This window comes from Pezoporus wallicus, unplaced genomic scaffold (assembly GCF_028554395.1).
Source record: "Pezoporus wallicus isolate ANWC-B61680 ecotype Strahan unplaced genomic scaffold, APGP_CSIRO_Pwel_v1 contig_7545, whole genome shotgun sequence".
NCBI lineage: Eukaryota > Metazoa > Chordata > Aves > Psittaciformes > Psittacidae > Pezoporus > Pezoporus wallicus.
Window position 1 is genome coordinate 9,397,674 of NW_026642398.1, and position 27,910 is coordinate 9,425,583.

Sequence of the window (27,910 nt, forward strand, 5' to 3'; positions counted from 1 at the left end):
TGGTTTAACCTACACCACAATTTATTTGTAAACATTTGTTACATGTGCCAATAATTTAATTGAACACTGACTTTGTACAGTTCAATGTATAGTATTAACAATGTCACACTGGAAGAGCACAACTGTGTTCAGTTACAGCTGTACTTTAAAATCATCATACAAATACAAACCATCTGGAACACTGAACAAGGAAGCAAAGAAAGATTTGAGAACAACAAAAGAAAAAAGAACTGTGAAGTAATGTCATGATCAAAAAACCTGAAAACAAACATAACACTTTCTAGTTGGCTTCTGAATATCTTTAGGTATATGCATCTAGACTGAACACTACTTGGGTTGTGCCAGAGCACAAAGCCAACATCTCTTATGCAAGCTAAAAACCTCACTGAAGACAAACTTCAAACAGCTTTACAGTACGCAATGCATGTGATTTTCATGACTGTCAATAAAACTACCTGAAGAAAAGAAATTGATTTAATTTGTCTTTATTTGCAATACAATATAAAATAGATTCTTTTGGTATGAAGATCTTTGAGATCTTATTTTTTACACCATATTTAAAACAAAAGTCACATACTTGGAGTAAAGCCTCTGGACCATCCCAAGCACTGGCGCTGTAGTTGAGTTTCAGGTATTTTATGGGCTTCTTTGGTTGCAATCTGTTCAGTAAACTTCAGATATACAGACTTGAACAAGATCCTAAGCTAGTGTTGACACTGAAATTAGAGTGGCTTCAGTTCTAAGAAACTGTAATGTATCTGGCATTCTCACCAGTAACTGTAAAATGATGGGTATTTAACAACTCTGAAGAGCAGGCTATTTTTATTTAGAAACTTGACTTTAGACAACCTAATAACAAAGGGTATCCTTCACTTAGTAACACTGAAGAATATGCAGTGAGAATGAGAAATTTTCATCTATTTTCAAACTTCCATACAAGTTGCACTGTCATCACTTTACATACCAGTACAGACAGTGTGTAGCAAAATTTGATACTATACAGCAAACTAGCTCATCTACTGCAGCTCACTGTAGCACTTAAAGTAATATCTACAGTACTTAAAGTGTAAGACATCACCTACTGCTTAGTTCCTCTACTGTGCTTAGATATTAGCTTAACCTCCACATAACAATTCTCATAGTAAATGTTTCCTCTGGCATTTCTAGCAGATTGACATCCAATTCCTCTTTAAATTTCTCTTGAAGGAAATAAGGCAACTTAGAAAAAATGCTATGGAGAATATGCACATCCAGTACAAAAGTCACTGTAGTGTAAATGATCGACTTTATATAGATAATCTAGCTCCATTATATATGCAGAATACCAAGTTCAGCTGCTGTTGGTAAAATACAAAAACACAACAGATGTAAGAAAGCAGCACTGAGCAAACTTAAGTACTACAGATCCAGTTTCTTAAAGCCCAAGTCCTACACTTACACTTTAGGAATGTATATAAAGCATAGGTAAAAAGGAAGAATGGGATTTTCACAGTTGTAACTGAAGTCATTGCATTATCCTGTGGTGGTATGTTTGTCCTTTGCAAACTTCTGTCATGTTTTTTCTTACAGCCACGCAGAAAAAGATACAAATCAAAATGTTGCCATTTTTCTCCTTGCTGACGTCCACCATCATCTGTGCCACAGATTCTTGGTCCATCACATACTGTAGGCTTGTGACGACAAGATAGTCAAGTCTCATTTTTAATGATGACTATTTAAAACAAGGCAGTTCCAGTAAAGAAGAGTTGGCAGAGTTCTTTAGACAGCTGGGTTAAGAGTCTTAACATTTTACATCTCTTCTCTTTGTGTGCTAAATGGGAGATTCTTTTTAAGCAGGCAGAAAGTTTTTAATGCCCAACATAAACAAAGTGAAATCATGCTACATAAAATCACCCCATACAAATAGAGCCAGAGTGTGATTTTAAATGAAACAGCTCACTGTTAATGTTTGTCAGCAGCAGCAGCTCATGGTTCAAGGAAAACAGATTCAGAGAAGTCTCTGCCTACACATTCTCTGCTGTCATCTTCTTTTACTAATGACTATCATGAAAAATCAAGAGCTCTGTTCTTATGAACATTAATCAACAGGACAGATCTAGTTATCTACCTTAAACTCAACTTACAATATCAGTTTTCCCACAGCAATCATCACCAGCTTCAAATAACAATAAGGGACTAACTCCCAGTGGGATCAAATCTCAGTCACTCCTGGTTTTATACAAAGAACAAGATGAATCCCTTATCATGAAGTACCCCATGAGCACAGCCAGCCACTTCAGCCCTTCCATACTTCTGTACCTCCAAATTCTGCCAGAGGTGAAAGTGCACCACTCGTCTTCAAAGTGGCCTTAAATCATCAGCAGGCCTTTGAGTCTGCACTAACTCAGCCTCCTGCAAGCATCCAATTTTTGCATTGTACTGATCTGCCAAGGCCCCAGTGTTAAGCTGAACTACAGAATTCAACAATTCTTAATGCCCCATATCACCATGATATTTTGTTTTAAACAGTTGGTATCACTGAGCTTTCAGAGGAAGAGCTGAATCTCTTACCTTTATACAGAAAGATCTTCAGTAATACAGTACAAAACTAAACAGAATTTATGTCTGAATAATGAACATAGAAAACTACTATTGCAATTTTGTGGTGACAGCATAGAAATTTAACAATCATCAGAAAGCCTAGAAAGGGCATGTTTAGTTATAAAAGAAAGATTGTCTCAAGATAAAAATAGTGCTGACAGCTAAAAAGCTCTCTGTTGCAGCAAGATATGCAGTAATGAGTAACAAGTTCTAGACAGTTTTAAGCACTTCCCCAATACTGCAACACAACACATTTTTGTAACACTACTTTTACACGGGTTATGCTGCAGCAGCAGTACACTTCTTAGTGGTTGGCACTAGGAATTAATCTTAATAGAAGAAAGGCATTTAGTGATCAATGCATGAGAACCCCTACTTGACCTGTTCCTTAGGTGTGGTTGAAAAAGACTGAGGAAGGGGACCATCCGTTCCATTCGGATAATACGCCTTCTTTGAACATGAGATTCTTGGCAGGAAGTGGAACACCCATATCTGCAGAAATAGGCTGCAAAAGAGAGCTTGAAGCACCAGCATCATGGAGCTGATCCAGTGCTGAAATACCTTCCTAAAAGAAAAAGGAAGAAAAAAAAATAGTGTCTTAAAAGCAAGACAAACAATGAAGGATTTAACACGTCGAATATAACAGGCTGATCTAATCCACAAATACACTTACTGTTTCTGAAGTGTGTTACTTTAATCCAATAAATACCAAATCATTATGGAAGTAAAAAAGAGAATAAACAAAGGGAAGTATGAAATAAGCATACAGCCGCCTCACCTGCATCTCTGCATACATTATTTGGCTTCCAAGAAACCTTCAGGGAAGCCTGAAGCTTAAAAGTGCAGGAAAGACCTAGCAAAATGAATGCAAAGATAAAATCTTCAGGACAACTATCGTACTGCTGTTTATCCCATACTGTGACAAGAGGTATACATGTATTTGGAGGCACTGACTTGACCATATTTAGAGTAGTTTTATTTCCCAGAAGTTTGGTTTTCTCCATTTAAAAATCACTTCAACACCTTTTATTTCTTCCTATGATCATCAGCAATAAAAGTGCATCTCAGAGAAAAGATCTGAGAGATTAGAACAGGAGCCACTTGAGACTGACAGATGGTTTCAAGGCTTCAAACCTACTGGAAATCTCCAACATTCTCATAAGGAGGCAGTTTCAGGATGACCCCATCCATAACACTACCTGGTTAAGTAACTTGCAAGTTCCTTTCCGTAAAGACAGTTTCAGAGAAAAGTACTATAAGACATAAGCAGCTAAGCAGATTCCATGCTACATGTGGACATGCTTTGCTAGCTTAAACTTCCATGCTAACTGTAGCAGGCTACAGACCAGGCATTTCTACTTACTTGCTACACAAAATCACTATTCCCTGCCCTTAGAAACATCCTCTCAGAATATGCAACTTTTCATATTTATGCTCATTCAACACCAAGCTCTAGAGGATCTTAGAGTAAGTGCAAAAAGTAACTTAAATGAAATACACATTAATGGATATTATTTTTTCCTACAGGACCAGCATTGACTTGAGATGCAGGTAAAAATCTCAAAAGATCAGAATATCCATGGTTTGCAGTAAGTCTCCCTAACATATCTAAGAAGCAACCAAGTAACCAGCAGAGAAGGCTGTGTTACAACAGGAGGCGTGAAGAACAATTGTGCTGTGCAGTGAAAGTAACTACACGTAAGAAGCAACCACAGAAGAGAGAAGTATTAAATAAGGCTAGAAAAAGGACAGGGAAGCACTCACTTTTCACTACCAGTAGCATTTGACATTGATAGTGCTGTTACAGAATTACCATGTAAAGAAAAAGTAAAACCAAACCATGCATGTTTCCGTACAAACAAGAATGGCAAGTAGGAGGGCAAAAAGGGATGACAGACTATATAGAATGATTTACATCTGGATTATTGTTCCTTACCTGGAATGAATGAACAAAATTAAGGACCTGAAGAGACAGTTTTCTACTGGAATGTAAGAGTTTCTGAAGGCTGTCAAAAACAAAAAAGAAGTTATGTCTAAGGTGCACAAATTTTTATTAGTAGCACTACAGTAACTTGCTTACAAGTAACTCTAATAGTACCCAATATCACATGACAAAGCTAAAAGCTTCACACAGAAAGCTTGATAATATCGTCATCACTGAAAAGGTGCTTATCTGTTCTTGAGTCTAGTCAGCTAAATGCTATGTTCCCTACCATTAGCACCACACTAAAGTAAAACTATTGCAATTGAAAAATGCTATTTTACATAAGACATTAATATATTAGAATTTATCATGTCTCATGCTTACCTAGGAAAGTATGGTAACATGGCATGAGCAACAGATTAGTGACACACTTAAAAAGCAGGTCAACTACTATAATAAAATGCTTAAGCCATGTTTTCAAGCGACCTTATTTTTGTTCCCTAGAGCTATGCCCTAGGGAAAGGAAAGAAAAACAACAACCCAAACAACAAATAAACCACAAAATCCCATTATTGAAAAAGTAATCCTTCATAAAGAAAAGCTACAGTAAAAAGCATAAGATAGCATGACCATAAGCAATGACTAAACTGGGCAAATAGGATGCCAATAGTAAAGGAAATTCCTACAAGAGCTAAATGCATTTTACATCAAAGCATTACAAGTAAGCTTCCCTCTTATCCCCACCCCTGAACAGTGAGGAAGAAGAAAGCAAGCCGGTGCTAGGAAGGGTAAATGAGCAGGAAGATACCCAAACTTACTTTCATTTCCTGATCTTGGCTCAGTTCTATTACAGTCATTGAGCTGTAGGTATTATTTTTTGCACAACCTCTGGACATAACACATACAACCTGTTAAACCAATAGCTGATAAATCACAGCTCACCTCTCCTTTCTACATAATCCATGAGTGGCAATTTTTCTGCAGACCTTCTGATTCAACTCGGAACTGAAGAGCGGAATGCCAAAGCATAATTCCAGGGGAACCCATTCCAGTTCTGTTGTGGGTACTACAGGAAGTAAACCAAGAGACAACCAAATTTGAAGAAAAGACAAAGGAAGAATATTGACCCCAGAATCAGTTAGATCAGAATCCACTGGATGGTTCATTCTTTTTAAGACAGTACATTTACAACTGCTCACAGATTTAAGGAAAATGAATTCGAGGAGGAAGCGTGGCACTTGTCCCAGACAATAATCAAAAATCATGTGTTCAGATCCTTAAAACCAATATATCTAAATGGACTGAAAATGTTTAGTACAAACCATCCGCCATCTTATTACCTTCAATGCTTTGCTTGACTGCAGAATCCATTTCTTCTATTACCATCTCAAATGATTCTGTACTCCCATTTACATCAGATCCTGATGCTAGGTCAGCCTCTCCTAAAGGTGAAGTAATTCTTACATTAACATAAATTTAGTCACCAGTGGATGTAAGGAACATGACAAAAACTTTGCCTAATGACCAGACAGCTATAAAACTGGAGGAGGGGATATACAGATACATATGGCCTGACTCATTTTAGGGCTTAGTCACTAGGGATCCCAAACACACTTATGAAGATTAAGTTCTCGCCTGTAACAATGACACAACTCTGAAATTATTCTTTTTTTCTTCTTTTGACTGTTCTAATCCAAGGATTTGTCAGTATCTGCTATTTCTTAGCTAGTCACAAAGAATAATAAACCTACTGCCAATAGATTTGCATGCGAAACGATTTCCTGTGTTGGATAGTATTTTGTAGAGTTCCAAATCAAGGAATTTTATCCTTTGCAAAAGTGACTGTAAGCAAAATTAAGGGAACACAGTCAGAAATGACCATTATTGGTTACCAACCTCTTCCGTCAGAAGCATCGCTCAGCTTCCTGTTAGCATGCCGACTTGAAGGATTCAGCATAGTGACATAGCCACAAAAGTGCTGCAGGTCTACTTTGTTTCTCAGCATTTTTAAAGCTGTATGAATGCCCATGTTCACACGAGAGAAGTCTAGCAGAAAACAACACATATTCCAGTTTACTTTATGAGAAGCCTCTTCCATAACCTTACAGTTCATCTCTAGGCCAGACTAAGTTTCTTATCTGAACTCTTCTCCCTTGTCGTATTCCATTTTAGCAATCACATTGGGAGGTCTGGGATAACAGATAATAACAGTCTTCCCACACCAAACAATAGTCAGTATTTTACAGTACAGTAAAAGAGCAAAGGAGAACAAAAAAAATGCAAACAAAAGACTCTCTCTCTCACACACAAACACATATAGACAGCAGAGATGGCAAGCTTCAGCTAGGAATCAGATTGGCATAAAATACTGGCACTGAAACAGCTGGACAATTCAATACAAGATACATGTTCCATGTATCTGAAATTCCTAGAATCAGAATACAGTGTTAGAGGTTAACAAGGAGCTTCAACATTGAGTTGTTCATGCTAGAACTTAGATTCTGCCTTCAAGATTTTTCACTTAGCATCAAGTTGCAAGAAAACAAACATCCCAGAGAGAGTGAATATAAAAGTAACTCATTTTGAACCTAATAAAAACTAGATTAGGAAGTTAACTTTATTTCTATTTGGCCCAGGTTCTTCTATGTGACAGCTTAAATAACTAGATTTCATATCTGGCAATGCATACTTTTATGATAGTCCTCAGTTGGGAAGGCTACGGCCTCAACTATGCAAATCTTGTATCCTACTCATCAATAGTATTTCAGAGTATGTTAATTCCTGCCTTTCAAAATCATTTGAGGTAGGCAGAGAAATGGAAGAGCTTAGCTAGCAAAATCTCAGGGAAAACCTTTCTGTAATAGTTCCCAGTGCTGCTAATCAAGATTGTTTGTTCAGTTTTGGTCTCATCAGTCTTACACTTAAAGAGATGCTAAAATCTTCCATACATTCTATTATTTATTCAGTTAGTAAATATGGTAGTTAATAAGCAAGTGTGCCCAAAGAAAGATCCAGAGGTGTTTGTGGGACTTACTTCTTTACATCTGTGCTAAGAAAAAAGACAGGCCAGAAAACACATTCTAATTAGGACAGGTAAGATACAAAGGAAAAGACTATGTGTAAGCTCAAAGCAGACTTAACAATTTAAATAGTCTTTCAATTTTCTTATCTAACTTGACATGCAAGTGCAAGAAAATCTGTATTAAAATCTGTATTAAATGTGCAAGAAAGTTAAATATGGTGGCATAGGGCTCACATTAAAGACAGTCAATTACCTCCCTGCTGCTCGGCTTCATCAAATGGGAAAGGTATGTGCACTGTTTCTCCCATTCCATGCATGCCATGCCCCTGAACATAAAGAAATTAAATTAGAAGCAGAAAGATATACTCATCAGCTTAGCTTACCCCTACTTATGCTCCCTTTAAAGGACTAACAGTGACCTTGAAGCAAATGAACAGATAGAGATATTTATACATTAAAGTTCTGAGCAGTTTATGCATTTCAGTTAGCTGAAATATGTCATTAAATAAAATACATGGGAGTAAACACAATGAAGCTAAACTTCAGTAAAGAGGAGCAACTTCTTTGCTCCAGTTACAAGTGGGCCTTTGAGAATGTGTAATTTTATGTTTCTTACAATATTAAACACCTATTTACTTGTATGGTTAATTCTGAGACTTGAGCTGAATAGAAGAAACAGAAGACAAAGCTATTTTAAAGCTTCTTTCAAACAGACAAACACAATCTATGGGGCATGTTTTATTCATACTTTACCATAAGAGCTAAATACTAAGCAGTCTGAAAAAGTGTGTTTCTTGAATAAACAGTTCATACTCCCAGTTACCTTACGCCACTGCTGTCTAAAAAGCTTGTGAGCTCTACACTTTTATTCCAGTTTCCTATATTCCTACTCTTATAAATCCACACCTCATTTTTAGGTAGCAAAACTCCATTCTGTTTGCCTGTATACCGCACACATAATACTCATTCAGTTCAAACCCCATGTCTTCACCACCACTGAATCATAGCAGTACTGGCTACAGAAGTTGAACATATTTTTCAGCTCTTGGCAAAAGTGCACCTCTCCTACATTGTCCGACGTCTCTTATACCACGTAACAGGTTAACTGAAAAAATCATGCATGTTTTCATCACTTACACAGAGCACACTGTACCTGAATAAGAACAGCTGAATGCGTTAAAGCATCATTCAACATTGTGAGCACGTTTGAAGTAGGAACTACTCCTGGGTCATGACCCCAAGATGTTATTAGTAAGCGATCATAAGCCTAGAAGAGAGAAATTAAGAGTATTTACACCAGTAATGGACTATCCAAGCACATAAAGTAAAACACTGAGAAGTTAGGCATTATCCTACTGTTGTAATTTGTTACCACAAGTAACTACAACTCCATAGTGTAATACTTTGTACCAAGGATCACTCATGTGCATATTCCTGGTAAAGACAGAAGTTTGCCAACCTCAAAGTTAAGATGCTATTTTGAACAGGAGACATCTCCCACCCATTCCTGTAGAGCTGCATGGCCATTATGGCAGCCTCCTAGCAGACAGGAGATGAAAAACATCCCACAAATTCAAAAGCAAAATATAAACTAGATAAAGTAACAGTGTCTATGAAGAACAATGATGTATCGATCCCCAAAATACCTATCCAAGGGGGAAGGACTGGAAACCCTAGTTTCTCAGTTTTCAATTCCCCTGCATCTCCGTAAGATTTCTAGAAATGTCTTGACAGTTCCTTAAGAGGACACTGCAAAACAGCAATAGGAGAGAAGCATTCACATATGCACACAGGAAAAAAGCTCCAGTAAGTTTGTGATAGTGCAGAATGTGAGATCATCTAGTACAAGAAAATCTCAGCTATTAGGACACAGATTCAAGCAGTACTGAAGTTTTCCAAGGCTACCACACAATGATTTTTATGAATAAAACTGCACCCTCCATACATCTACTGGTAGTTTAAGTTAATGACAGACTAAGGTTTGAATCAAGCTCATCACCAATGGCCTTACTGCTTAGAAGCCTTGATCCATTTAATCCTATGTTATCTTAAAGTGAATCTTAGAGGTAACTATAAAATGTTTGAAATTGGAAAGGGAATGGCCACGTGAAAGGTATGAGGAATGGAAAATAATCTACAAATCCTAGAGCCAGAGATGACTGCTGAAGGTCTCCAAACCATTTTAATGTATTTAGCTCCTCAAGTCTTTACTCAGAATCATAAGGTGAAAACTGTGGAGGCCTCTCTGCAACTGTATATTTGAACAATATTATTTTACCAATTCCAAACCAAACCCCAACACTGCCAAGTGTCTCCAGCCTTTCAAATCAAAGTCAATAGATGCAATGATTTTTGGTTCAGGCAAGTTTGTAAGTTGCCACAGCCACTTCCACATAGATTTAACTAGCATACATAATACCCAGCAGTACTTCTCTGTGGCAAATTTGTCCTTATTAGCATCTTAGAGAGAGAATGAGACAAGGTAGCATCTGAAGTCTTTCAGGCAATCACTTGCACTGATTAAATTCACAGTGACTGCAGTACCACATTTTACACTAAAATTGAAGGGGGTAGCACCAAATACACTGGACTCACATTGTGACAAGGGAGCATTCTTTTTTCAAAACGTAGAAAAGAAAACAAACCAAAATACTACACAATATTTGCTTCTAGAAAAGGTACATCACCTACAATGAACTGTACACCTGACTTCATTCTTTACCCCTAAATAGTATACAACCTATCTTTGAAGTGTCTGGAGAAGGGAGGGAGAATAAATCCACACATACACTACCTGAAAGATGTCTGGAAGCTTTCGAAGACGTGTTCCTTTAGAGAGCAACAGAGAGGGTGGTCCTTGTCCAGTTATGTGGTAAATATACAGTTTGAACCAAACTGAACTAACTTCTGGTATTGCAGGTCCAATATGCTAAAGAGATTATTCAAGAAATTAGAAAGAACTTAATATTGCAACTGTTATATGCACAGATATAATTTCAGAATCAACAGTTTTAAATAAATATAAATCTAGCTTGTCAGCACAGGAGTTCAAATCCATTACTCTGCTATTGATGATAATCTAGGTGGTTAGCTCAGTACTGTAAGACTCTACAGAAAGGTGCAAGTAAGGTATTTCGACAAATGTAAATTCAAGAACAAAATCCCTTTCCTTAACAATTTATCAAGTAAAGTCAATAAATTACATTTAATTTACTAAATAGTCCAATTTTCCCTCACTAAACACTTATTTTTTTTTGTGAACTGCAATACTATTCTACTTGTCAATAACTGCATCACTTTAAAAGGAATATCAGTTACATGTATCCAAAACAAAGCTATGAAGACAGTGTATTTCTAGACACCAGGAGGGGAAAACCCCAGTATTTTTTCACCTGAGGTGTACAGCTGCTGATAGGTCGAATTTCATTGGTGAGTGGTGCCATGGAAACCAGCAGAGTATAGTTTTTGTTGAGAACCCTGCTGCAGGTAGCTGGATCCAAGCCAAGCAAACTCTCACATCGTAAGAGGTCCAAGGGAAAACCTATGCGAAAATGTAAGATTATTAAATCATCACTTAAAGTGGAACATACAACCCAACCTATGATTTCAGATTTTCCATTCTCCTCTAAGCCATGAATACAATATTTTCTACAAGTTTTAAATGATTGGAATGAATTTTAATAAATCTGTACATCATTTTAGCAATTTAAGTCATACTGGATTGTCTGGCACAGAACTGCAGTTTGCTCCTCCGGAATGAACTGATGCCAAGAAATAAGCACAGAGATACTGAGGAAGCAAGGTAAGATTTGAAAAACAAAAGAAATCAATGCTCATTAGAAGACTACCCTCTCTTTCATGACTTGAAAAATGTTTCTGTGACAGAACAATCCTGAATAAACAATGATTCCTTTATACGGCTTTCAGAAGCACGATTTGAAACCAATCTCTTCCCCAAGTTCAGCTTCTCTTGCCATCATTATGCTTTAATCTGTTGCATTAGATCTTAAGTCCAAGCTTTGCCAACCACATCTGTCATTCAATAGGCAAACCCCAAGAATGCAGGTTCAAAGGATGATGAAAAAGTGACGTTTTGGCTCTAAAATATTCTTAAACTTGTAAGATACAGATTGCTTTCTGAAATAGCAGCTTAATCACAAAGCTGAGTCCACAGCAGATAAGCAAGCAAACTTAAAAGGATTTCCTCAGGCATTCACTGTACCGTTACTGGGCTGATCAGGCTGCATAGCTTGTGACACTAGGTCTTTATTATGCCTCAAAAACAGGATTGTGTTTCTCAGTGTTAGTGCATGATCGAAGTACCTCTGTGCTTCTCCTTCACCTGTGCTTTGAACCTAAACAAGAAATGAAAACAAATGCACAAAAATGGCAGGTTGTTTCCACAAGCATCAATTACACAACAGGAAAGACTAATGACAATAACAAATGATAATTGTAAAGCTTTGTAATTGAGTAAAAACCCTGAAGCTTAAATGCAACGGTGATCTACAGCAACCATTAAATCAAAAATGAGTCTTGACCATGGCAGTCAAAAAATACACTAAGACAGTATCTATAAATCAGAACCACAACTCAAGAGTTTAGGTAAAAGGACTTAAATGTCCAGTCATCCTGACTGGTATAAAATGATATAGCAATTAATAGCAGTCCTCCTACATAATTCTCTAGTTGTCCTTCTGGAACTATCTTTAAAAGGTAGATAGGTTAAACATTCCAGGACATAATGGCCAAATTTTCCTACAAAAATGATGTGCAGGCTTTTGGAAATATTAACACCTTACTAGAAAAAAAAGTGATTTCCACTTAGCAAGCCCTAATGCAGGTATGTATAGATACATTGGACAAATGTAGATTGTGAACTCAACTTTGCCCATCAGAATCACCATATTTACGCAGATGCATGAAGTGTCCCTGTATAGTCCGTAGACATATAAATGCTGTGAATCAGAAACACTTTAACTGAACCACTTAGGCTCGATATGATAAGGTACTTGCTCTTACCATTGTATTGCTAAATAAGCAGGTTTAAACCATGAAGACACTGGGGTTTTGAGGGCCATTTAACACCTCAACTGCTGAAAAAGCATTTTGTCAAACATGTAACAGATTACCTTTTCCAACTCCACCAAGAAGCTGTCAAGACTCTCATCTGACAGTTTCCCAACTTCAAACATCGTGACTGCATGACTTTTCAAGTTCTGGAACAACAAAACTGTCTCACTTCTTTGAGAATAGAATGAGCAAGTAGAAGTTTTATTAAGCAAAAAACATTTCTTAACAACAAAAAACCCAGAAGGTTTTTTTAAATAATTACAGCTGTATTATACTGAAGTCAAAGTATTTTAGAGCTTTACATATTTACTCTTGGCATAAAACATTGAAGAACTTTGACATACTGGTGAAAGATTTCCCATCATTAAAAAGGCAGTGAGAGTAGAATCAAACAGGAAGGCAATACGCTTTGTGTGTCCAATAGACAGATTCAGGCTGCTCACGCTGGCTGTTTCAGCTAATAGAGAACAAAAAGAAAATACATGATCACATTTGTTCTATTTTAAATACAATCATCAAGTTTAACTCACTTAAAGAAACAAGGGGGAAAAGTTATTGCCATACTGAGTAGAACAGAATTCCCTTATCACTGCTAAGCCACTGATTTACTTAGTTCAGAAGTTGGTATCTTTGCATCAATTGATATCTATAATATAGATCAGCCTCATCTTCACAAAAAAAAAAAGCTATCTGGCTTAAGGATTTTAAACACGTTGTAGACACCACCGCCCCCACTGTATATTCCATATGAAAAAAGGATCTACACAATCTGTTTTACTCATTTCTAGACCACTTTACAGCCTATGGCACTCTAAAAGTCTCAAAATAATTGATCCTAATGTATTAAAATTTACTGATAGTGCTAACCTGGATCATCTTGACTGTTGGTATCTGTATCTGTGGCTGATGACCCAGCTTCCTGTATAGGACTTCTGTTTTCCCCACTGTCCCATGAAAGCAGCATCTTTTGAGGGTCCAAAGTACTCCTATTAATGTGAATTAAAATCCACATCTATCGGTCACTGTAGCACTGGAGAAGTATCTCTGCCTTCCGTGCTAGTAGTCCATGCATAGGCATACCTCATCCATGCCTTTCAATACTTCTAAGCCCTAAATCAGTCAAGCTCAATGTCCCTCAGAGGCCTGCTTTAGCTTCAGCAGAAAACTTTATTTGGGGGTTTGAAAATACCAGATTTTGAAAAAGAGAGATCTGAGAAAATCAGAACACCACAGGTGAAGAAAAATCCAATGGGGAAAAAAAAACAACAAAAACAAACAACTAATTCACTTCAGTCTCACAGTCTGAATTAACATTAAAGAAAACTCAGGCATAGATGTCATTTTAAATGGCTTAATAGGTATAAAACTAGAAGTTCCTGACAATTCTTAATTAATGCAGCTTGGCACTTCAACTTGGAGAACCCTTTGTTGATTGGTATTAACATCACTTTCCCAAGATTTACTATAGATAAACGTATATATATATATGAGTGTCTATAACAGAACTGTAATGGTACTTGACAGCAAGCAAGCAAACTTCAGGTACATATTCACTGACAGCAGTGCCAAGAGACACTGTTTCTGTAGTAACAGCTGCTATTTCTGGCCCCAGAAGTTTAAAGCAAACATACACTTGTTTGCTTGAAAAGTAAGGAATTAGGCATTAAAAAAAAAACAAACAAACAATCAACAAGGCAGCACTAAGTGACAGCCACAAAAATAGCCCATTGAACATACAGGCTAAATTATTATCCCTTATCATCAAATTAATAAAAAGAGGATCAAGTATTCTTGTAATTGTTCACTTACTTCAATCTGTTTACTGAAGGAACATTCTTCCATGATGGATGAAGATTATCCAGATTTATTACTTGGCCTTTTTTATGAGCAAAGCCCAACCGACAATACATGGAGACAGCATTCTGCAGAAACACACATACATGTAATCAGGATCTGCAAGATGAAACCAGGTTGCACAATACTGAACTTTCCATACTGAGTTCAACAAATACATTATACACACATACCTTTACTAAAGATAAGTCAATCTCCAAGACATTTGCAAGCTACAAAAGAAATAAAATAGAAAGATGAATTAACAACAGAGTATTAACAATGCATGGCAATTTACCACTTGGGGGCTTTGGCATCTGTTTGTTGGTCTTCTTTATTTTTAAACCCAGCCTATACTGGTAGGAGCAATTTTGTCTTCATTGAAAGCAGTGAAAAAGGGGGATAAAGGCAGTCCTGGGGTAATGGTATAACTTGATTACCTTGAAGGTCTTTTCCAATGATTCTATGATGCTATTCTATATTATGATTGTGCCACTTGAAAGCATGCAAAAGAAATATGAGGTTATCTTCCACTGTATGATTTCTGGGTGAACTATGTACATCAGAAGACAGTTAAAGAAGAAAAAATCAGGGATATATTCAATAGGTATTTTTCAGGTGCGTATTCACCAAGTTTTGAGAATAAGTACTTATATGATTTTAGTATGAGAAATGTTTTCAGAAATACTTATGCAAAAGTTACATTCCTACTTTAAGCCATCACCCTGCATGTTTTCACTGCTAAGGAAAAAAATTAGTTATCTCCTTTACTGCATACTATTAAAGCAGATTCTGTTCCAGTTGTAGGTTATATAAAATACTCTACATTGGTGACCACTGTATGAATTCATTCCAGCTGATGAATTGATTCATTGAATTGAAGGCAGCACTTTGAGCCTGAAGCACTGTTAGTTACATTCAAAATAAACAGGTAGGATCTTAAGCCTGGCAATACCTCTAGATAAAATCACTTGATATTGATCCACCTCTCTGCCTTAAGTATTTGCAGCAATATGCTTTGAGCCCTTTCAAATACTCCTATCTCCCCGACACAGGTTTTTACTTACCTCTGCCACATTAGTGTGTTCATCTATTGAAACAAATATCTTGTACAGGAGCGTTTCAAAGTAGTCACCTTGCACTCTGTTCATCACAAAACCTTCAAGTGGTGGCACTAAAAAGAATTACTTGCAAAATTACGATCTGGTAACTTTCCTTATTAAACTGAAACCACATGAAACCAGAAAATAAGTTTATGCTTATTTGGTTTTCACAGTACCCATAATTTTGAGGATTTACCAGTCATAAAGAATAAAAGCCTAAAGATAGTATACATGGTGTTTAAAGTTCTCCCAATCCTTGAGTAATAATTTCAATATGTTTTCCTAAAGAGCCACTCTACCTCACATCATAGTCTTGCAGTCTCCAGCTCATCCACTACAGATCATTTCCAGTCATCAGTCAGTGAAATGATTTTGTAATGTGAATGGAGATTAAATCATGGCTCTGACTGAAGCTGGACACAAAATAACCCACCTTTACCACACACTCCTGAGCTGAGACTCCCAAAGCTATTATCTAAGCAGTAAGTCTCTTGTATTTTGAAGACTTTCACTTAACTGATCCCCACTACAGCAATGACAGGTGCTTCTGCATGACCAGGTTCTAAATGATTTATGCCTTTGCAGATTATACTGAATTCAGAAGCCCCTGAGACCTAGCATAGCATAATGAGTAGTTTAATGGGCAGCCACATGCTGTGCTAGTTTAAGCTCCTACACAGTCCACAGACACAGCCCACAACTATAACTGAGGTCACAAGACCATGAAGGATGGAACTGATTCCTGTAAAAACATTGCAACTGTCTAGAAAATAGGATTCAAGACCCCACATCCTTTTGATAAGGCAACTATTTTTTCTATGCCATTTTTCCTTTTCATTACAGACACACAGGAGGGTACTTCCTAACTCATGCCATAACTCTTTAAAAGAATCTCATCTTACCTAAACATGTATACCAAATAACCTAAGAATTCAAGTTGAAAAAAATCCTATATACAATCAAAGCAATGTTTTAATAGGGTTGAAAACATTTAGTCAGGAAAAAAATGTCATAACTCTTATGTTTTGTTTAAGCAAACTTACCCACACACAAGAGAACTACAGGATAACCAACATGAAACCAAGGAAACACTGGTATAATACCGTTAAATATTTACTTACCTGCTATACAGCTGTCATCAGATATTGGTACATCAAGGTAAATAAATCCTTTGTTATACAAACCTTTATATAAAAAAAAAAAAAAGCATGACATTTTAGAAAACAACATTTTCCAGAGTATCAATGATACAAAGGAGCCTTTCCCATCAGCCAATTCACAATTTGAAGAAACTTTTCCTAATTTCCCCTCCACAGTGGAGTATTACCTTGCAAGGCATGGATCAATAAACCACATCTAATATTAATCAGGTGTCACCCTAAACCACAGTTCTTTACTTGCAGTCTGATGCAGTACACTTGGACTTCTACAAGTACTTAAGGTCAGCACAGTAGAATGATCAAAGCAGCAAACATTTGACAAAGATGAATGCAGCACTGACCAAATATTAAATTTCCATCACCACCACTGTACTGGCAAGTGGTTTTTTTTTATCCTCAATTAGTTTTGTCAGCTGAGGATGCTGGCTATGTTTTGGTTCTTCCCTAACTTAGGCTGGAACTCGGATACTTCGTTGCATGGATACAAACTAAATCACATTAGTACTGATGGTGCTCACATGTGTTTCCCTCACATCTTCACCAGAAGGCTTTTTTATGTTATTCCAAAATTAGCTCTGGTGCACTTCAGCACAAGGCATCAGAAAAGCTGCAGCAGATAGAGATGAACTTTGCATAGAAAAAGTACAATAATATGGCAGATTTTAAGATTACACTTTCCCCATGACATTGATTTGAGCACAAAGCATCACAACTGAGTTATGCTGTGTAGGTAAACCAGGAAGAAGCTTTTAAGAAAGCACAAAACATTTCAGCATGGTTTTCTTTAGAGCCTAAGGTCTGTAAAAGCTTTAGTAATAAACCAGAAAGCTAAATTACACAGTATAAAATAAGCTGAACTTGTCATCAGTGGTTTATTTGGCATTACCCAAGATCACTCCATCTATGACATGTACATCACAGCAGGAACGAAGTGCACCAACTACCCTCAGGTGAAGGGTTACTAAATACCTGAAGTAGCATTGCCAGGGTGGTTAATATACACACAGCTCACCCCAGCTATAGCATGTGTGTATATATCTACAATTTCTCTAATAAAATTACTACCCCAAATCAAATCTTAAATAAAATACCTACATTAAACCTACACTAACTTGGATTTTGATTTAGCTGCTGTTCAGCACAGGCAGTGACATATATCAGCTATGCAAACTGATGTGTACCAACATACCAGCTGTAATAATGGATCAGGATGACATTATTAGCCATCAGCATGCTGAGGGTGCTTTTCACTGCCTCTCCTTCAGGTTCAGCTCTCATAGCTCATAAATCCTTACTCACTGCACACGAAATGTACTGATGGCATCATAGTTTGCACTAAGCAGTCCTCTTTCCCCATCGAATCCCACCCTACTGGCAGTCCTTTACATTAATATTATATACATTGCTTTTCTACCCAAGAGTTAGGGTAAACAGGTATGTTAGATCCTTCTAAACCTACTAAATAAAAGCTGTAACCCTTTCCACAAGTAACACCAGGCCATGCAGAGAGAAAACACTTTATGATCTTTCAGAATCCAAATTTTCTGAAGCCCTATACTATTTCAGATGCACCCCAGAGCTAGAATTTCACATACCTTCTCTTTGGTTTGGGGTTTTTGTTTTGTTCTGTCCTACTTCAGTAACAGGGAGTGGAACTGTCCCTCAATTTCATAGGCAAACTTCAGTGCACAGGTTTGACTGCTTATAGCAAGCCAAATTTACCGACAGGCTCCTCAAGAAGTCTGTCAGCGAATCTGTACCCCCTTGCCTAATGATCTGCCTGTATCTAATACCTGAATTACACTGAAACGAGCAGACGTATGCACATCATTCTTCAGTAGCAGCTGCAGTCTGAGAAACAAGACAGTCTCTCAGATTTAAACCCCACTTTTATGGTGTTCAAACAGTACAAAAGTCACAAAAACTCTCCTTCAAAAAGAAAGGAGTGAAGTTTTACCACCCCGAATTACCAACTCTGACATTTTTAATTTAGTTTCTCTTGTCCTCATCTACATCCTTCTCCCCCACAGTCTTTACTGACAGTTTATAATGAAAGAACTTGTTGAATCAAACAATAACAGAGCAACAGCTGCTAATGGCTCACTGTTAAATCATTCACAAGATCTAGACTGCAGTCCACACAAGCTTTTATTTTCCTCTACCTCCTCTTATGCTTCACCTGTCTACACTTCATAGAATCATAGAACACTCAGGGTTGGAAAGGACCTTAAGATCATCTAGTTCCAACACCCCTGCCATGGGCAGGGACACCTTACACTAAACCATATCACCCAAGGCTCTGTCCAACCTGGTCTTGAACACTGCCAGGGATGGAGCACTCACAACCTCCCTGGGCAACCTATTTCAGTGCCTCACCACCCTAACAGGAAAGAATTTCCTCCTCATACCCAATCTAAACTTCCCCTGTTGAAGTTTTAACCCATTACCCCTTGTCCTATCACTACAGTCCCTAATGAAGAGTCCATCCCCAGCATCCCTATAGGCCCCCTTCAGATACTGGAAGGCTGCTATGAGGTCTCCACACAGCCTTCTCTTCTCCAGGCTGAACAGCCCCAACTTTCTCAGCCTGTCTTCATACAGGAGGTGCTCCAGTCCCCTGATCATCCTCGTGGCCCTTCTCTGAACTTGTTCCAACAGTTCCATGTCCTTTTTATGTTGAGGATACCAGAACTGCACACAACACTCCAGGTGAGGTCTCACAAGAGCAGAGTAGAGGAGCAGGATCACCTCCTTCGACCTGCTGGTCACACTCCTTTTGATGCAGCCCAGGATACAGTTGGCTTTCTGGGCTGCAAGCGCACACTGCCAGCTCATGTTCATTTTCTCATCAACCAACACCCCCAAGTCTTTCTCTGCAGAGCTGCTCTGAATCTCTTCTCTGCCCGACCTGTAGCTGTGCCTGGGATTGCTCTGACCCAGGTGTAGGACCTTGCACTTGTTATGGTTAAACTTCCTTTTATTCCTAGTTTTCAGACACTTCTCTCAGAATTTACTAAGCAAGCAAGATCTCCGAACAGAAAAGGAATGTTCATTAAAAACTTACTGTGAACTACATTGAAGTCTAATGCACCAGCAAGCTGAGGACCTGAATCAATTATCTTATCAATAGCAGACTTCTCTGACGTAGTACAAATCTAAGTAAAAGAAAGCATGTCAGTCTTTAGTAGAAATGAGTCTATGCAACTTACTTAATACAGCTCATAAAAAACCTCAAACATGTCAGCCTCAAATCAGTCATAAGTAATATAAGAATATAGCAAGTAACCTATATTGTTAATAAAAATATTTGCACTGAAGAATTCACTGTGGCTCCTGTTAAAGTCTTGACATATTTTACTCTTGTCCCCACACACAATTATGCGTGTTCAAGGAACTGTACTTAACTGAACAGGTATTTGGCAAGTGAAGTCCACAGTATAATAGGTCTGCTCTTTAAAACTTCCAAACTGATTCTTCAGTCATACAACTGGAACCATTCCAGGAAAAGGTCCATTACACTATCTAAGTAATGTGCTTCACGTTAACTACTCTGGGTTGACCAGATGCCAGAAAGTAAGTAGCCACTGCCTAAGATATTCCAAATAGTAGCCAAAAAAAAAACTTTCATTACTGCTTTAAATGGTCCAATCTAAACAAAAGACTTGCAGAAAAGGAATTAAATTCAGATCAGATGACTAGCTAACCATAAAAAGAAGCTATGAAAATGGAAGTTGAGTGAGGTTGAAACATTAAGTCAGCTCACAAGTTTTTCATGTGCAAACAATGAAAAGAGACACAAGGAGTAGAAACAATGAAAACATATAAAGTGCACTAATTCAGATTCTAATTATACAAGATTCAGTCAAAACTGAGCTACTGGGGCTTAAATACTAATTTAAGAAAACACATTTTGTTGCTTGTTCCCTACAAAGCACATTACCACACATACTAGTTACCACAGATTGGTTGACACAAAACCACCAAAGCATGGTACACAGCACAGAAAATACAAAGGAGGGAAAGGCAGAATATGTCAACAAAGAAAATATCACAATTTCCATGAGCTCTAATCTCTGTTTCCCTAAGATTTGTTATAAACCTGAAACGTAATCTTTGTGTATTCTACACATAAGGAAGCCCCTGTTTTCAGGGGCTATCAGTACTGAATCAAAATTAGAGATGCTATCCATACTGAAATACCTTGATGTCATCCTCAGTGATGTAGCCAGACTGCACGACCCACCATGCTTCTATAGTGATCTCCACAGGTTTCACAGGTAACAGATCATGAGCAGTTTTCCTTCTGAAAAATTTCTGCAGTGGTACAGTCCATTTGAGATAGTAATAAAGAGCACTTCACGTGTGCAGACAGACATTCACCTTTATATAAGTTTATTTTTATAAACATCCTATTTTAAGTACCTTATATTCACAGCCTGGACTCATACAAACACTATTAGCTTTGTCATTTAGTCAAAATTTCTCTCCTCTCTCAAATCACATGAAAGTGGGAAGGAAAAAAATCACCTACATCTGATACTGTTAAGTCTTCCCATAAACCCATATTTTCATCCATATTGTATATGTCACTATTTAAAAGTCCCGATATCCATTAGGATCAAGTCCAAATTTAATTTAATTAATTTAATGTTCATAATATTTTTTAATGTGAACAGGTTAGAGAGCACAGCAAACAAATTATACAAATGAGGGATCTTAAAGATATTCAAGGATCTTACACACCCAAGAATTTTAGGAACATATTTTATTTACTTCTAAGGACAAAGTACCACACATTCTCAATCAGCATAGTGCTAAAAAAAAGATAGAGTAAATGTCACTCCAAGAAAGACAAAAATGGAGAATATTATTTATAGACCTGAACAACTTCTTTTCCATTGTACAGCCATTACTTTTTGGTTCACTCTATCAACTTCATATTTTTCATACTTTTGTTTGAAGGAGCACCGTGAAGTTACTGAAAGAGCAAGAGCTTCCTGAAGGAGGAAACTGTTGTGAACTGAAGCGTCTATTTCTATCAACAGTCATTGCAGTGGTTTCCACATGTGCTGTTCACATGCAGCAATGCCTGTTCAGACTCCTTACTGTTGTCTTAGAGAAAAACATACATGCTATAGAAATTTACAGAGGACTATCCCAGAATAAACTCTGATCTCAACCGTACCCATAGAAACAAGGAGTATTTCTTCCACAACCAGTATCATTTACCATGTTTATACTGGCCAGGAGATATTAGTTATCTGGTGCCATAGAGTAAATATAGCTCTAAAAGTATAAGCTTAAAAAAATCAAATAAACAAACCCCCAAACAAACACACACTTAGCAGTGAGCATCTTTTTCTTTAGTATACTTTGACTTTAAATTATAAAGCTCTTTTTTAACTTCAGGAAACATAATACAATTAACACCACAATATGCCACATTACTAAACTAACCAGGCCCATGAAATTATTCCGTTCTTCACTTCCTATGAAATAACATGGGAGGGGGAAAAGGGTGAAGGAAATGGAGGGGAAATTAAACTTACTTTTGAAGACCTACATTGGTTCATTAGATCTATATACTGATTTCTTCCTATACCAAGAAGTCTTAGACCTGAAAAATAAGATTTTATTTCTTTTAAGACAGGTTTAAGGTACATAAAACATTCTTCAAAGAATCAGACTACTTCTGTAATAATATTTTTAATTACTTTTTCTTCACAAACTAAAAGGATAGTTATAGTAGCTCAATTCAGTTCTAACTGAATTTGACAGAGAACCATATGCATCTAAAACAAGAATCCCCCCCCATTCATTTACTCTGTACAGATTAAAGAAAACAATCCTGTATCACTCAAGCGACAGGGTAGCAGGGCATAATCCAACCCTTTTCTCTCCTACACTATGCTTCAAATCAACAGGACTAAAATTGCACCAGATTTTGGTCAGTAATTTTTAATTCCCCCTTACAAAGCTCATACCATACACTGGATCAGAACTCTAAACTAAAAATTAGAGCATAAAAGGCCACATAAGCTTCTAAAGAAAATGATTAAAATACAGCTGAGTTAAATTCAATCAAAATTTAATTCCATAATCTCTAGCTTTCAACCATTAAGGAACTATGAACAGATACTAGTAAGCTACTTCTTAGTTTAAACCCATATTCTCAGTTTTAACTCCAACCTTCTAGTTTGACACTAGTTTTTATGATGAAATGTTAATAAAGATGATTAACTTTATTACACCATAGTTACTAACATATAGCTGCTGCTAAAATAACAGCATTGTGAGCAGGAGGAGGGTGGGGACAACCACAAACAAAAACCAGGGAAGCCTTTCCCTTCTCCATACTCCTGAGTAACGCTAGATTTCCAACAACTTACATTGCACTGATGTAAAGTTTTCCCTTATCTGTTTCTCCAGTATGAACATTACATAGAGGCAAACGAGGAACAGTTAACTGACAAGATCCTTTAAAAATAAAAACAAACAAAAAATCCAACAAAACCACACACAAAACTGTTTTCAGGAGCTGCAGACTACTCCTCATCTGACTGTACACTGTCCTTAAAGAGAACTTTATAAATTCATACCAAAGGTGAGGAATTAAGTCTTTAGCTATAAATAACTTCTAAGAGACAGATTTGATTAACACCGTTCCTAAGCCAGCAGTCTGCATTTTGCTAAGATTTAGCAGTAGGCTACTGCTCTTACTGTGTTCTGCTCCACCAGGTTCAATGTTTTTTTCTTTCCTAATCTCCCTACCCCATACCCACAAAACACAATAAAACATCTGGGACATCCAGAAGTGTCATAAAACACCAAATTCTCTTCTCTCTCTTTCCTGGTACATCATCCTTCAATCCTCACTGACCCTAATTCACAGCAGCATCAACAGCCTTTCACTGGCTTGCTAAAGCTTTCTGCCCAACATATGCCAGAAAACACACTAGGGAACAACCAGCAGCTCAGCTTGCTGACACACAAGAGCGAGTAAGACTTTCATCCCAGAAGTACAAGCAAACATGAATGCAATACAAGCAAGGCCAGAAGCTGCACAAGGTTTTGCCTGCCTGCACTCACAGTAGCCCAGTTCCAGCACTGACCATATGGATGGAACTCAGTATGGAGAGCACACGCTCCTTAATATCCTTAGTTAAATGCTTTTGCACCTTTGTTCACATGCTTCTGTTCAAGCAAACAGATGTCAACAAATCTGTTTTCAGAAGCTCCTTATTTCCAACTCAGTGGATGCAACTAGTAATGCAACTAGAGAATACTTACAGTCAGCAGCAGTGAAGTTGGGTAATGAATCATAGCTTTTTTCACTGTTCATTATATCCTAAAAAAAAAATCCAAGAAAAATTAGCTGCAGCATCAAGAAAGTTATCATTTCAGAAAAGCAGGTCCAGCAGTCTGCCTGCCTTTTAAGAACAAAACGAAATTACACCAAATCTATTAAAGTCAGTTACCTTATCAAACTTGCCAATTACTTGAGTAATCATTAACTTATTGTGTAAATGTCTCATAAAAAAAAATGAGACTTCTGTTCAAGCTTTTAAAAAAATACTGACTGAAAGAATAAACATAATACTGCATCTGTCTTTACACAAAAACCAGCATGTGGAATTGCTAAAAGTAGTAACAGAGCAAACTAACAAGTAAGCCATTATGCCTGCAATCACTGTACACAAGATACAAAAAACCACTTCTGATATCCAATGACAATAGAAGAAGGTTGCCAGAGCACTGGCAGAAAACAGAACCATCTTTGTTCTCTTAACAAAAGGATGCGCTTCCAGTTTTTGAAAAAGCTTCTAACATGGTTAAGTGTCTTTTTGAAAAAGGACACAAAAGAAAATAACCATTCAAATGTGGTGGGTTTTAAAAATGGTAATTCTCTTTGTTTCATTAATCTAATAGAATGAAATATTTCTTTTACAGTTTGAAGTAAAGAGTCACAAATCTCAAACACCAAAAGAGAAAGACAGATGCCAGAGTAAGTCCCACCCCAGCTCCACATGACAAAGTCCAGCTCTTGAAAGGCTCATGGGGGCAGAAGGGGAAATAAAACTGCAGTCATAAGCAGTTCTCTAGAAGCCTTCCTTACTCTTTCCTTATTTATTAGCAGACCCCACCTAAAACCAACCAAACTACATGACGCTGCCTCATACGCATTACTGGGCCATTACCAATATCTCTAAGAAAGAAAAGAACATAGTTCTGTACTCACCTCCATTATGCCCGTGTAATAGGAAAATGGTGTTACCCTCAGACCTTTTACCATGATGTCAGACAAATGATAAGGGTACAACATGAGATGATCTCGACTGTATTTTAACAGATCCTCATAATATTTGCGTTCATCTTTCTTGACATGCTTAACTACAAGGGGATGCAAAAAAAAGAAGAGTTATACTGTTCTATAATGTTAAATGAAAAAAAATACCCAAACAAAACCAGTGTTACAATGAAAAGATTACAACTAGTATAATGGCAACTGACAGAAAGTTAAGAACAAAATAAAGGACTGGTGGAGGCCATTCATTATCCAAGGACTTCTACATACAAGTACTCCCAGAGCCTTTTAGGACGACATTAGAAGAGAGCAGATTTATCTTACAGGTTATCACAAAGCAGCCCATTGAGACACAACTCGTGCAGGCTGTAGAAAATTATCTTTTAATTAGTGAAACTATTATCTATCTTTGGGAAGACAAAAGAATGCAGTCAGTAAAACCTGAACTGAAAGTCTGCAAACAACTCATAGCCAATAGCTCACGCAAGTCAGGGCCAGTGTGTGCATCTCATCTAGTGATAGGCTTTATTTTATTAGTTAAATCCTCTCGCAACATCTCTTAATTCCTTGGAAAAGGGCAGCATAACTACAGAAGGACTTCAGTTCATCCGTCAACTCAGCAAACTTACAGACTGCATTGCTAGAAAAGCTGCCAAATGTACTCAAAAGTCAAGACTCTTCTTGATGTTTTATCATTTAAAAGTATTTATTTTCAGGGAAGGAAGGAAGGAACTTTGTTTAGAGCTAGTTCTTGCAGGTTGACAATAAAGAGGCTTCCACACAGAAGAACTGAGCAGCAATTAGAAGTTACTTAGCTTCTTTACTCACCTAAGTTATTCCTGTATCGTAACTGATTGCGGATGCTGTAGAGTACAACCTGCCTTTCATATTCCCTCTGAGAGTTTCCAAGACCCTTGAAAACATAAAGGCATTTTAGCTGACACACACAAAATCTCTTTTAGCCAAACCACTGCAGAGTGGCTTGTGAGCAAACATAAGCAGGCAGCTGTCATTACTCAAGGCAGTCCCCCAGTTCGGCAGTTACGGTATCTTTAGTCTCTGTATGAGGTCAAAAGTATCTTTAAAATGCTCTCTCTGCACAGGATGCAGACTTAAGCAACCACCTATAGATTTTTTTTTTTCTAGTACCACTCTAAGAGAAAAAGGAAGCACCTAATTCTCAAATAAAATGGTTTAGAAAACATGAAGCTTCAAGCATTTCATCAAGCATTCAGCATCTTGCAGCCTTGAAGAATTACCCAGTGGTGTAGAATAAACCAAGCATGGTAAATGACAGGTAAAGCTTCAACTGCTGTACCTAAGCAGCCTATAATGTAAAAAACAAATAATGAAACAGCGCAAGTTATAGCTTAACCCAAGTAGGGCCATCAAGTGATCTTAGGTCACAAGATCAAGGCGTAAGCACAGCACATTACTTGAATACCATGACAGAAGATAAAAAAGAGAACTTTGGCCCATGCTTTGAATGCCTTATTTAAAAAACTGCTCCCTTAAAATTCTTCATATTACTCTTCTACTCTGCATCTGCAGCAAGTGATCTGGGTTCGGGCGGGGGGGGTCCCCTTTCCTGGCTCCCTCATGATGCTCATGTTAAAAAAGAACCTTGTATAAAAAGGTACTTTACTGTATATATGTGATAAACAAGTTGCACGCATACTGAAGGATCCGGTATTTGAAAAGAAACAGCCAATATCACAGGCAGGGTCCAATTGATTAAATATTCAAAGAGGGATCCAAATATTCGCCTGAAGTGCAAATATAATACAGACTATTCTAACACAAAATTAAGCAGCATTCCAGAGCTTACATTAAAGTAGATAACACATTAAATACTGGTATATTTGCTATCCCGCATCACACAGCCAACAGGACAGCACTCAGCTGAGCAGGTAGAGAGAAATCATCATTCACGCCCCTCTTACAGCACCTGGGATCTGAAACTCAAGGAATTCAGCTACTCTGGGCCTGCAGCCACTACTCATCCTTTGTGCACACGCAGGAGCTGTTTAACAACATCTGCTTTCAAGCAGCGTAAGCCTTTGGAGATGAGCACCTCCTCTCAACTTGACACAATACCTCCCTTCTGCTATCAGAGGCCTATTAAACCCAGCAAATCAACATTTCATGAGGTTTCCTCTTTCGCAAGCCACTCACTGCAACAGTTCCCAAGCTACGAAACACAGTAAAGGCTGCACAGGCCAACGCTGACACCTGTCCTGGGCCAGCTTTCACCACTGGGGTTGCTGAGGGACACCCGCCTCAGCGGGTCTTGGGTCTTCACAGGGTGAGAGAGAACCCACCCCCCATGTCCCTCTGCCCACAGAACCTCCAAAGGACCCCTACGACCCCTCTCCTCAGAGCCCCCGAACACACGCGTTTATCCCCACATACACACCCCACACCTCTCCCATACCCCGTTCTCCTCACATACACCACACATACAGACGCTCTCCCTAAAGGGCCGCGCACCCCCGTGCCCCCCCTCCACACGTACTTCCCGCACCCTCCTCACGCTCCCCTCTCCCCACTCCCGCCCCATGTTCTCGCTCTCCCCACAGCCACACACGTCCCCGCCACGCCGGCACCCCGGGGCACTCAGGGCTGAGTCCACACCTCGCCCGGCACAGCGCCCGGCACCCTCCCGCCCTCCCCTTCCCCGTGCGGGGCACTCGGCAGCCCGGACCCTGCCGGCCCGCACCTGCTTGACGCTGGCCGGCAGCCGGCCCCAGGGGTAGTTGTGCCGAATGTGGAACTCCACGTCGATGTTCATGGCGAGCAGCCCCGGCCCCGCCGCCGGGAGGCGCTCCGGCCCAGGGCCGTACTGCCCGCCGCCCGCCCGCCGCTTCCGCGTTACGCCCCCCGGAACCGCCTGCACACATCAGTTCCGGG

The 27,910-nt window shown here is 38.3% G+C and overlaps 1 protein-coding gene across 2 annotated transcripts; it reads right to left on the reverse strand.

The window, feature by feature from the left end:
- FAM91A1 (family with sequence similarity 91 member A1) lies at positions 1–27,852 on the reverse strand. Of its 2 annotated transcripts, XM_057429766.1 has the most exons (24): positions 27,720–27,852; positions 25,829–25,913; positions 24,935–25,086; positions 23,986–24,043; positions 22,245–22,312; positions 20,896–21,009; positions 19,760–19,850; positions 16,657–16,719; positions 15,500–15,606; positions 14,627–14,665; positions 14,409–14,521; positions 13,467–13,585; positions 12,944–13,056; positions 12,659–12,745; positions 11,749–11,881; positions 10,919–11,067; positions 10,321–10,455; positions 8,680–8,793; positions 7,780–7,852; positions 6,401–6,550; positions 5,845–5,946; positions 5,447–5,570; positions 4,517–4,586; positions 1–3,145 (listed from the first exon to the last, which is right to left on the reverse strand). In XM_057429766.1, exons 1-24 carry the CDS (start codon positions 27,789–27,791, stop codon positions 2,969–2,971), a joined length of 2,508 nt encoding a protein of 835 aa, XP_057285749.1. In that variant the 5' UTR covers positions 27,792–27,852; the 3' UTR covers positions 1–2,968. The 2 variants fall into 2 exon arrangements, with proteins under 2 accessions (XP_057285749.1, XP_057285750.1); XM_057429767.1 differs by lacking the exons at positions 24,935–25,086; positions 25,829–25,913; positions 27,720–27,852 and adding an exon at positions 24,368–24,371 and having other exon boundaries at positions 23,986–24,045.
- Positions 27,853–27,910: the final 58 nt, after the last annotated feature.

Excerpts from the sequence above, each read along its gene's own strand:
- FAM91A1 (XM_057429766.1), bottom strand. The coding sequence starts at position 27,791 with ATGAACATCGACGTGGAGTTCCACATTCGGCACAACTACCCCTGGGGC. Across the intron at positions 25,914-27,719 it reads TGCCGGCCAGCGTCAAGCAG|GGTCTTGGAAACTCTCAGAG; the intron begins GTGCGGGCCGGC and ends TATGTTTTCAAG. Across the intron at positions 12,746-12,943 it reads TGATGGGAAATCTTTCACCA|AACTTGAAAAGTCATGCAGT; the intron begins GTATGTCAAAGT and ends TTGTTGTTCCAG.